Source organism: Leptodactylus fuscus, chromosome 3 (genome assembly GCF_031893055.1).
Source record: "Leptodactylus fuscus isolate aLepFus1 chromosome 3, aLepFus1.hap2, whole genome shotgun sequence".
Classification (NCBI taxonomy): Eukaryota; Metazoa; Chordata; class Amphibia; order Anura; family Leptodactylidae; genus Leptodactylus; species Leptodactylus fuscus.
In genome coordinates, this window is record NC_134267.1 from 177,305,086 (window position 1) to 177,317,459 (window position 12,374).

Here is a 12,374-nt window from a genome sequence, read left to right on the forward strand (position 1 = left end):
AAAACATCTCTCATGTCAGAGCCATGTTCCAAATTCTTGTACACATAGCCAAAGATGTAATTAATGGTGAAGTAAAAATATGGCTTAAAGGGGTTGTCCAGGATCTAAAGATATGTGATACTGATGACCTATAATGTGAATAGGTCATCAATATCAGATCGGTTGGGGTCTGACATCCAAACCGCTGTCTATTAGGTAATGTGTCCGCTGGAGGTTATATACTAAGTATAAGGCCAGAAGCAGCCCTGTTCCTATTTAAGTGAATGGAAGCAGTGCTACAGTTTCCCAGCACCAACACTAAAGGGTATGGAGTCAGAGAACTGCAACCCGGTCCCATTCCCTTGTATAGAAACAGGGTTGTTTCATGTGCATAGGCCATAAATATCAAATATCTTCAGATCCTGGACAAAAAAAGTCACTGGATCCTTGCAAAAGACATCTGGATCACATTGCTTTGGCACCATTGCATACAATGCCACTGAATAAGCTAATTCTTTTTTATTGGCCAGTAGTTCCCCATTCTAGAGCAGGGAAAATTTGACAGAAGTTTCTTGGTTGTAAGTAATCTATCTATTAAGGCTGTACATAGCCTGCCTGAGGGAATACTGAAGATATACACTCCCATACATCCAGACCAATGTGGCTTGTCAGTGATATAAATGCGGCTACTTACACTTCTGCGGTCTATGTTTGCCCTTCTTCATTGCTTACGGTTTGTGGCATAAGATAGAAACTGATTTAGCTGGGGACATGGAACAATTTAGCACTAGGTTATTTGAGGATGTCACTATTCCCTTGGCAGTATTATAAGCCTTTCCTCCCATACAATTTTTTGTAGAAGTTCTTGTAGTGGACATATTGCTTATATGCTTTGTAGATCTGTTAAACTATCAACCACCCCCCACCAACAAGCATAGTAGTCAGAAACCAACATATAACACAATTACACATTTTATAATCACTTATTTTGTATGATGTTTCCTACATGCAATATATGGTATAAATACAGAAATGAAAATCTATCATAAATTTGCTAAGCAAACCTTCTGTCCTTTCCATAGAATACACTATTTCCAGCTGAAGTAAAGGATCTCACCAAAAGGATCAGGACGGTATTAATGGCAACTGCCCAGATGAAGGAGCATGAAAAAGATCCAGAGATGTTGGTGGATCTTCAGTACAGCTTGGCAAACTCTTATGCCAGCACTCCGGAGCTACGTAGAACCTGGCTGGAGAGCATGGCCAAGATCCATGCAAGAAATGGAGACTTATCTGAGGTTAATATCGCCTTGCCCTCCATATAGTTTTTCTACAATATATTCACGTGTACTTTATGTATATATTCATTATTAATTTACCTTTCCAAAAGTTTATATTGATGACTTAGGACACGTCATCTATATGAGATCAGTAAGGGTCTTACACGCTGGTATTTGCACATTGTACAGAGCCTGAAGCAGACGGCGCCATATACTGTTCAGTAGATATGCCGCGCTGTTGCAGCTCAGTTCCAAATCACTTGAAATGCCTCCCACTCCTCACTTTGGAGCTGTATAAGAAGAATTATCAAGACTGGCATTTTGTTATGCCAGGCTTGATCTCTTCTGACAGGAAATTCCTTGTAGGGTAAGTCAAGTCCTGCTTTCAATCTCATACATTACCCCTTAATGCTTCATGATACAAAATTTTCATAAATGAGGTGCATCTCTGGCTCCCCTTGCACCAGTTTCTATTATAAAGTATAGTCTATTTACTGGGCCATGTGAGGCCACACTCCTTACCACTAATCCCCAACAACTTTTTAGAGAAGTACTGGGGATGAAACACTCCAAGAAGCCACAAAAAGTTCAAGACCCATGTGCAATATGGTGCTGGGATGACATTGGGAGATACAAGGTGGAAAGAGGTGAACCAGTGCGCTGCAGTAAGACTCGGCAGGTTTGCAGGGGTCCAAAAATTATCCACATCTCCGACTCCCAGACAGCTGCCCCCTACTCGATGTATATTGGGAAGACAACTGACACACTAAATGCCTGGCTCCTGGCATTACAAGATGATGTGTTAGAGTAATACAAGAATTATGAGAAATGACAACCATGGATACCCAAGCTGCGAAAATTAGCAATTTTTGTACGCCTGGAAACTGGTGTAGATGTGAGAACTCCTTCCCAATGTGTCAATGTGTTGTTATGTCTGGACAGAAAGATTTGCAGCAGTAGGGTCGGCTTACCAATATTGATGCCAGTTCCCCTGATTGCTGTTGCCAAGCTTTCCCCAGCACTTCTGATGGAACAGGAAGGTTTTTGTTTGGCCAGCTCTGCTGGTGCTGTGATTTTAGTAACATGGCTGACCCCACTCTACTCTTGCAGCCTATACTCAGAATAGAGTCGTGACAAATAGTCAGCAGAGCATTCCCCCAAAACCTCAGTATTAGAGTGACAGGAGACTACATATACAGCACCATGGAATTAATAGAGCTCTAAAAACACATAATAATAATGGCCATCAATGAGTGGACCCTCCTGCTGCAGTGTATACTTAGCAGAATGCTTTTCCTCCCCACGTAGCCCCTTTAAGATAAAATGTGAACATTTATAATAGCTATTATTTGTGTGTTGTAAGATGGAAAGCAAACAGCAGCATTTTATCCACTCACTGATGTCATGACCTTCTCCGTATGTGGCTTTGGATGACAATCACATCTTCATGACATAGCATCTTTCTCTTACACTGTCGTCCATGGCTTAACCACACACTTCTTGTGCACTTCATCACTTGTCAGCAACCGAAATAGGAAAGCATGAAAATAATACAACCCAGAAATGAAATCCTAATGCAGGAATAAGCCATTGTCTAGACACAGCACATGAAGTGCAGCAAGTCTCTATGTGGAAGATGTTAAGCAGATGGTTTTGGTTAAGCAGAATACAGAGATCTGCAATTCCAAGATAAACTTTCCCTTTTGCTGCAGAGAAAATGGAATATGTGACTCAAAACCTAAGAGGCGGACTTGCTTTTTTCTTTTGTATTACTCTGCAAATGTGCACAGTCACTTTTCAATTTGTTACTTCCTCAGATAGGCTTAATCTTGTAATGTGGTAATCTCAGTTTGATGTAAGGCAAACCTTCTACTTCTAAGTAATGCAGGATTTATAAGTGTGGCCTTAAGGCCAGAGGTGGATTAAGCCCTATTGTATCTTCATATGTTTCCAGTTTGATATGGCATTCCTTGTATGACAATTCAAGTCCAAATTTCACGCCATTATATATCCCCTATACAGTAGTGCTGTACAAATACAACTCCAGACATATGGGATATAGCACCTATTCACATGTCAATGATTTGGTCAGCGTTTCGCATCAGTGGTTGTAATCCAAAACTGGGAATGGAGACTACACAGGGATGAAGTATAATGTAAAGATTTGCACGTGGTTTGTGTTTTTTGACTTGCTCCTAGTTGGGTTTAAAGCGCTGATACAAATCACTGCTGTGTGAATAAGGTCTTACTCCGCTCTAAGAGCACATGCATGCCTGGCCGATCCAAGTGTGCATGTGGATGGGGAGTTGGTAATAGTAGCTGTTGGCTGACTATTACCTCCTTGACATGTCATGACAGATACATCATATAGGCGTTTGACTCAAATAACTGTTTATAGGTTGTGTGAAATAATTGACCTGTGCTCGTGTCCTTTCAGGCGGCCATGTGCTACGTCCATATTGCTGCATTAATTGCGGAGTATTTAAAAAGGAAAGGTAAGACTGCTGTTAAGACTTGACTTAACCCTTAGCAGCCCTTTTATTTTAGCAATTAGTAATGTTTTATGAGAAAGATAACTCATTGTGGATACATTTGCCGTGTGGTAATTGTGCCTGTATAACTGAGCACTAAATCCATGTATCTTTGCCATTTGCAGGCGTTAAATTTGCATGCACTAACATTTCCTTATGATTCACTATACTAAAGTTTACTGCTATACTGTAGGTTACTGGAAAGGTGAAATGAGTCAGGCCCCAAGCATGCTCCTGGAAGAAGAGAATTGCTCTGATTATAACCAATTACTAATCTTCACCGGTGCAAAAAGTGAGTGCTCTAACACCGCATGTCATGTGCTCCATCAGGTCATGTGGCGTCTTACAATGCAGGCAACTTTTTGCAGTGAATGCATGGCTGTGGACTGTTTTGCTTGTTGTATATTGCCTTAATGTAATTGATATGACCATATGACATTGATATATTATTCTATGCATTGGCTTCTTACACATATGCATATTCATATTCTTAATCTGTTTACCTTTGTATTAGCCAAAGTTATTATACGTTATATGACATGACTGAAATCCTAATATATCAGTCAAATTAGAAATTTTAATCAATCGTATAATCACAGCTGAGCGGGTGGTTTCCTGCCAACCAGTTATCAGATTGCTGGCATGGATTACAGGCTTAATATGATTCTTATGCCAAGCATTAGATGCAAATCACACACATGGATGACATGGAAAGAATTGATGTCTTCAGTGTAATATTATAGTAAACACCTGCGGTCATGCAGGTGAGGCTGAACTGGGGATTTGGGACTCCCGTTCTAGTGATCAGTGATGATCCAGGTTGTATGGCCCCCAGGAACCAGACATGTATCATATCCCAACAATAGGTGATAAATGTATCCAGCAGGAAAATCCATTTATCAGTCCTATTGTAGAACATGCTGCCAAAGGATGACTACAGATTGCATTCAGATGCACAACCAAATGACTTCATCCTCTCCGAAGCTGGGATGCAGGTGCCATAGTAGACTACACAGTGTCAAACATATCAATTACCAGTGTAAGGTATCACATAGCTGTGTGTCTGTAAATCACAGTGAGGGAGACAGCTAAGACTATGGCTTTATTGACAGGTTTATTTTCCATGGGGTGGCCGGCGTTTCAGAGTATCACTCCAAATATCAAGGAGGAAGGAGCAATGAAAGAAGACTCGGGGATGCAGGATACCCCCTACAATGAGGTATGCAATGAACCATGACTAAGGATGTATGTAATATATGCCGCAATATAGAAGTAAATTATAGTAAAACTTAAGAGCATTGCATTGTACAGATTAAGGGCCCCTTCACACGGCGTAAGCGCTCAGCTCATTCCGAGCCGTACACGCAAGCGCTTCTAAACACTTCCCCTTCACTTCAATGGGAGCGCGCGTAAAGCCGGCTTTACGCGCGCTCCCATTGAAGTGAATGGGAAGTGTTTAGAAGCGCTCGCGTGTACGACTCGGAATGAGCCGAGCGTTTATGCCGTGTGAAGGGGCCCTAAAAAACTGTAATGCCTTTATCCAGAATTTTCAGGTCTAGTATTTATCTCTTGACTATTCTTAACTAATATCTTCTAAACAGTATCTATTAGTACTAAAAAAGCCAAGTCCTTCAGTGTGATAAATCCCTGATGAAATGAGCATTAGGCTAAGGCCGGGTTCACATGGAGTATTCTGGCTCATCATTTGGTACGTAGACGCCGCGGGAGGATTTGCGGGCCGTATACGCTCCCATTGTTTTCAATAGGAGCCGGTACCGTACACGCGGTGCTATTTTGCGGCCGTGATTTTGCGATGGGAGCGTATACGGCCCGCAAAAGATCCCGCGGCGTCTACGTACCAAATGATGAGCCAGAATACTCCGTGTGAACCCGGCCTAAGGCTAAGGACTCACGTAGCGAAGCACAGATAAAATGAACATTCTAAAACACTACTCTTGCTACTCTTTTCCGCAGCTCTTATCCCAGTGCTTTCTAAAGCTAAGGCCCACGTTGCGAAAACGCAGCTTTTTTGTTGCAGATTTTGTTTCGCTTTTTTGAGCCAAAGCCAAGAGTGTATTGAGCAGAAGGTAGAAGTATAAGAACTTTCTGTATATTTCCCATTCCTATTGTAGCTGTTGTTAGGTTTGGCTCAAAAAAGTGCAGTGAAATCTGCAACAAAAGAAGCTGTATTTCCGCAACATGGGGCCTTAGCCTAATAGATAGATTTAGGGTCAACTGAATCAAACCTTGTTTTCCTTTGCAAGTTGGTGCCTTTGTTGCTGAGATGTCGCATTGTCATCTACCTCTTTAGAGTAATGGTTGCTCCAAAAGCTCATTTTTTTTCTTGACAAAAACTGCAATATCTTGACAACAGAGGCACAGATTCACACAGGGAAAACACCTTTTAATTCTGGCATATCTAACCTATCTATCTGCAGGGCTGGAATGATATGCATTTTGGGGACAGAACATTTTAATTAAATTAAATGAATTATTAAAAATATTTTATTGTTCCAATTTTAATAGTCTGCAATTGTAAATATGGTTATGTTCATAGGGAACGTTGTATATTAGTGTCTGTACATGAACACTTATCATTTCTCCATTCTTTAACACACATCATCTGTGCTATCATTCACTACACTTTAGTCTCCAAAAAACTAAAAAAAATTGACCGTAGCCTGATACAGAAAGTACTGTCCTAGAGAATGTTGAGCCTATACAAGTCCTGCATATACACTAGCCATTGTTGCATATACACTAGCCATTGTTGTATACAGTTCTCATTTCATTCGTCTCTGCAGATAAATGAGTTGCTGACATATTATGCCTGTGATTCCTTGCAGAGTACTTTAGTGGAGCAGCTGGACCTATGTGTTGACTTCCTCTGGAAATCTGAGCGATATGAGCTTATTGCTGATGTCAGTAAGCCGGTCATTGCTGTATTTGAGAAGCAGCGAGACTTCAAGGTAACTTTGTCTTATCTCAAGTAGGTTGCCTATGTGATTGCCTTACACTGTAAACCAGTGGTTCTCAACCTGCGTGATGTCTACCCCAGGGAGTACACACTGTGGCTAATAGCCACTGGTCTATATTACATGCACTGCATGCAGGTCCCCCTACCCATGCCCGGCAGCAGGCGTGATGCTTACATTAGAGGAGTGATCAGCACTTCCATCAATACTGATGTTGGCGTTCATTGCAGTTAGTGGCACCCTGAGGATGAGTGGTGAGCGTCATTCATCACTCACCTCTCTGCTCTGGGCGCTGAGTGCTGACGTCACATCAGGAGCAGAATGGAAGCATGGAGCAAAGTGGTGAGTAATGAATGTCAGTAACAGTAACTGCAATGAGCACCTCCATTGTGTTTCATTATGTGGCAACTATTATATTTCACATGAGGGCACTTTTGGGGCCAGTCCCCAACCAGCTTCCTGCACCCTTACATGTGTGGGCATTGTGGCGCTGTGGTTGCCGGTTGGATCGAGACTCCATGCTGAATAGACTCCTTCATCTGGGCCTATTCAGTAGCAGAAAGCCACAATGGAGTGTCGGTACTCTGCACTGGCGTTCCGTCACAGGGAGCCGATGGCTGAAAAATGAAGAGAAATTCTTCATTTTCCACTGTGTGAATGGTCTCTTAAGGGGCACTTAAAGTTTCTTACAACTGTTGACTTAACACTTTAAGGGTCCTGCTACATTTTGCAGCAATGGATGGATGCTGGGCTGCGCCACCAGTGAATTCGCTAAATACAGTGGAACATTTATTGACTATTACCTTCTCCTTGTTAGCGGTAATCTACACAATCACATGAGCAATAACAGCGAGCAGGCAATAAGCAGTAAATGTCTTAATGTGTTTATTGATAGATCTAATGGTTTGACCTGGCAGCATCTCAAGTCATATCATATAGACGCACCCTAAGAAGCAAGTCAAAGTTTTTTACATCTATATTTGGGATTTTTGCACTAATTAGTACTTTGCCTCTTGTACATGAATACACCTGGATTTATACTAATGCCGGTGGAGGAAGGCAGTGAGGATGGGAGTAATAGTCAGTCACAATTGGGCTCACAGTGGCAGTAGTTGGCTCCAATACTCCTTCAGTAGTCCACAGGGGCTGATGCAGCAAATGATTTTCAGGCCTGCCTATGGGTGATGGTGATAGTAGTTCCTGTGAGGTAGTATGCCTCCCTTAGCCTAATAATGGTTGGGGTGCAGTATTAAGGACTCGGGAGACAATGATGAATAGTGGATAAAACTTACATTTTACTGTAAGTAAGGCAGGTAACAACAACAAACCTTCCATAAGATGGAGGCCTGAGCTTGGTAGCCCATGGGCTGGAGCTGAGGCTTAGTGATGTTGTTCCTAAGGGTCACGTAAGTGTCTTTCTAGCTCGCTATCCTTTATCTCTTTTTTTTCTTCTTTTTCTCTCCCAAAAAATCACAAATACCTGCAATTGTTCTAGCTGCAGGGTTTAGGTTCCTATAGGGTACTTGGCCTTGCCTAAGCCTCATTAGTCCCAGTCATAGCTATGAGTTTCATCCAGAAGTTCTGTTCACAGTCTCTGTCACACACAATTGTCCTAAAAAGAGAGTAGTGTTGAAGCTTTTTGACTATAATATTGGCACATCATGACTTGTACTGACAGGCAGGGTCAGTCTAACCACAAGAGAGAAGGATCTGTTTCCTCATGAAAAATATCACTTCAAGCCGGCTTTCATAGCCTAAGACATAGCTAATAAATGTGTATTAATAATTATTTGCTTTTCCTATGTTCACTTCATTTCAGCGTTTGTCGGAGCTGTATTATCGTATACACAGATCCTACCTAAGAATTGCAGAGGTTGTAAATGCAGAGAAAAGATTATTTGGGCGTTATTATCGAGTTGCCTTCTATGGCCAGGTAAGCAGGCTCTAGAATATTTACCTACCTGGATGTGTTTGGCAATGATCTGGTCTGTCATGAGTAGTACAATTGGTATAATCACTGATCTACAGCTTATCACTGGCTATATGGTCATATTGGTCTCTTTTATATGTTTCAGTGCTATGCTTACAAATATGCAGTATATACTGAGAATTAGCACAGTACGTAAGTGTAATATTCATAGGGTAGACTGGAGACTGGCAGCCCATGCATTTTTTACATGTTCTGAATTATTTATGTCTCATTATACATAAAAGATCGCTTACTTTGTTCAAGAATACAATTATTATTCATTGCGGTGTAGAAAAGACAGAAGCTTCAGCAAATCTTGTATCATAACTTCTATTGTGATGAAAATATTCTCAGATAAGATGCTGATAGCATCAACTCTATGTAAGAAATTAAATTAGATCAGATAAAGGACACATCATGGAGGACGAACCTGGCAAAGGGCTTAACAGTCTTCTGATATATGTATTTTAGATTAGTCAGGTCTGGTGCTTACTGGAGGGGATCTCATGTCTGGATTCACACTCATGCTCTGAACTACTATAAGGGATGAAATCTTTTTTCAGTTTCTTGTTTTAATAAGTTGCAAAAAATTTAATGAGTGGAATTTCTGTTCTGTAAATGGTTAAATTGGCAATCACATAAAGCCAGTTTTATTAGCTCAGGGGTGGGCCCTAGCTCCTCCCTATGTCTCCCCAGGGCCCTATGTCCCCTCCCATGCAGACCAGAGGAAAAAGCTCTACGAGTTTTCACTTCTATCAGAATAGATTAGAAGGCTATTTTTTGCAATTTTGTGCCATCGTAATCTAAAGGTATCAATCCATTGAAAACATTGCAGTTTGGTAAAGCATGTGCCCTGTCATTTATGTGTTATTTGTATCAAGTGTTAGTGAAACACATATTAAGAACCCATTATGATAACATGAAACTTCAGAAAACCATTAGAAAACTTATCGGAATCACAAGGTCACAGCAAAACTTACTTAATTTCCCAATCACAATAAAATAAATATATATATATATATATATATATATATATATATATATATATATATATATATATTATAACCAGCAACCTATGTCCTTGAAGGGGTTACCAAGGAACTCTTTATACTATGAAGGCTGTCACACTGGAACATTGTAATAGTAAAGTCAGCCCCCATAGTACATGTAATACCACTGAACTCGGAGAGGAAGAGGAGGGATTTGTGTGTTTGTTTTAGTCACATGACCCAATGTCAGTACCAGTCCAGAAACTCGAAGATCAGCACATAAAGAGCCCAGAGTCCCTGGATAATCCCTTTAATTAAGGCAGCTGTATTATACGACCCATATTACAGCTCCAAATCCTGTCCCAACCAACTGTCAAATGACCCATATGTATAATACAGCCATAGTAGAGGTGTCTGAATTAGCCCCAAAGTGAAGAGATATTTGACATGTATCAAGCTATAACAAGGATCCACTAGACATGCACATGGCCTCTGTATGACTATAGATGGAGCACAGTCTACCTTGATACTTGACGCATAAAATACATATGGCAGTAAACTTTAAGGACCTTTTCATTAGCTTTAAGTGAGTAGATATACAAGTCACCAGTATCAAGTAAAGGTTATATATATATCCAAATCTGAAAAAAATGTAGCATGCTTCATTGGACTCATTGGCGGTATTGCATCGCTTCCAGGGGAGAATATCTTTTGGTACATCACACCAGTGGAGCACTGACAGCAGTGTATGGAGATCAGGCAGATCTGTACTTGGGAGCTATACAGGTTCTCTGTACTCCTTTATAAACTCCGTGCATTATTCTACCTTGTACATGAACCCTTAAAGTGAGTCTGTCAGCTGTAAATTTGCTATCAAACTAATTATAATACCTTGTAGAGGGGAATTTAGTAGTTTCCAAATATTCAACCATGGATCCCCATATTCATGTATATTGATGTTTTATTCATATGCAGTCAAGGTGCATTGCTCAGAAATCGAGAACTGAGACCAACGCCCAGGCTAGCTGAGGCAACCCGAAAAGTACATGTCCTTAATTTACTTATGAATAAATTGTCTATTTACATGAAAATGGGTCTCCAAAGCTGAATAACAGACGTGTTTGGAGAGTGTAGAATCCCCTCTATAAGGTACTGTGAGGTTTATAACCAATTTACTGCTGACAGACTCTCTTCCATGTAATAAGCAATCAAAGCCTAAATATAAAGAACCCATAGCTCCCAATGTTTTGGACTGTCAGACAGGGACACTTATAGTTTACTGGGTGAAAGCGTAAAACTTGTTTGCATATCTAGATGCAGTTTAAATAGGGTTTTATTCAAATATTAGCATGAACATTAGACATTATAAGATCTAAACTATACCAAATTAGGATTTATTATATAGTTTGGATTTTACTATACAGCTAGAAACCAGACAATATAGTTCAGGTTATGAATACATATCTATTTTCAATATCAAAAGGAGGGACAATACTCAGAGGGAATTGGGTCAAACGTAGGGGCTGTCCCCCCAGAAGAGGGAGACTATGGTGGTTTGTACACTATTAATAAAATGCTTTGACTATGTCACCCCATCTAGTGGCTATAAGTGGTAATGCAACATTTCATAAACTAGTATTTGACCATTAGGAACCTATTACGCCCTTCCTTTTGACAGATTGCAGGGCACATATCTGGGGTTTCTGTAGCACACAGCTATTTATAGACAAGTAGTACAGGCTCCCATGTTACACTCATCTGAATCCGGCCTAGGAAGATAAACAATAGCTATGCCCAGATTTGTGGGTTTCAATTGCTTATATTTGTATCAGTTCTTGTGCCTTATAAAAGGTGAGGAATTTAACGCATAGGATAAAATGAAGCAGAGCTAACGCCAAGGTACACAGAGCTTGTATGTGCTGTTCCTGGAAGGTGAAGGCAATGGCCAAGAATAATAATGAAGGTGCATATAAAATAGGTTGTCTGCTGCGGCTCATTTGTAGAAAGGAAATATCTGGCTTGTGGACAGCAAATGAAATGTGACATGTTTAATCCACTTGGAAGTAGAGCCCAAATGTGTTCGGCAGTGACTGCTCCCTGGTATCAGGCTTTACGGGTCTCTCGGATCAAGTAGCCATCACTAAGTGATGATTTGTGGCCTGTGAGATCCTCTTGACTCCTGAACTGGAAATATCACAAAGTGCTATGACTTTTACAATTCCTCTTCATATTCCAACTCAATCTTAATGCATGAATTTGCTCTTTTTTTCCGTCTGATCCTATTGAAGGCTGTGGTAAGTGCCTCATTTCTGCTTGTCTATTTCTTTACCACTCACACAGACAGTGCCAGTTGTTTGCCCATGATGTCTTACATCTAATATATTAATACCAACTAAGATCTTCATTTGTCGCTTTCTTCTGGTGAAACGTGTGAGTGCCGTATTCATCTGTGTCTGTTTACATCCCAGCATTTATGACCGACTGTAATAATGCATCTATGTTCCCAAAGATACAGCTTTACATCATGTAGAATATAATAATAGAGAAAAACAAGGAGAGGTTTTTTTATTCCGTGCATTTGTCTGGTCACCATTCACACTAGTTTATTACCAGGCTTGTTTTTCTGGACTATAATAATAGACACTGTAGCA

At 40.5% G+C, this 12,374-nt stretch overlaps 1 protein-coding gene across 4 annotated transcripts in view; it reads left to right on the forward strand.

Moving 5' to 3' along the window:
* DOCK10 (dedicator of cytokinesis 10) overlaps nucleotides 1–12,374 on the forward strand; it is a 225,709-nt gene that overhangs the window by 196,390 nt on the left and 16,945 nt on the right. For 2 of the 4 annotated variants that reach the window (XM_075268832.1, XM_075268833.1), the window contains exons 45-50: nucleotides 1,062–1,277; nucleotides 3,697–3,754; nucleotides 3,984–4,082; nucleotides 4,903–5,009; nucleotides 6,637–6,759; nucleotides 8,585–8,698. In XM_075268832.1, coding sequence (XP_075124933.1) covers nucleotides 1,062–1,277; nucleotides 3,697–3,754; nucleotides 3,984–4,082; nucleotides 4,903–5,009; nucleotides 6,637–6,759; nucleotides 8,585–8,698 — 717 coding nt within the window. Of the gene's footprint in view, nucleotides 1–1,061; nucleotides 1,278–3,696; nucleotides 3,755–3,983; nucleotides 4,083–4,902; nucleotides 5,010–6,636; nucleotides 6,760–8,584; nucleotides 8,699–12,011; nucleotides 12,262–12,374 lie in introns of those variants that run through there. The other 2 variants (XM_075268835.1, XM_075268834.1) reach the window with 2 other exon arrangements.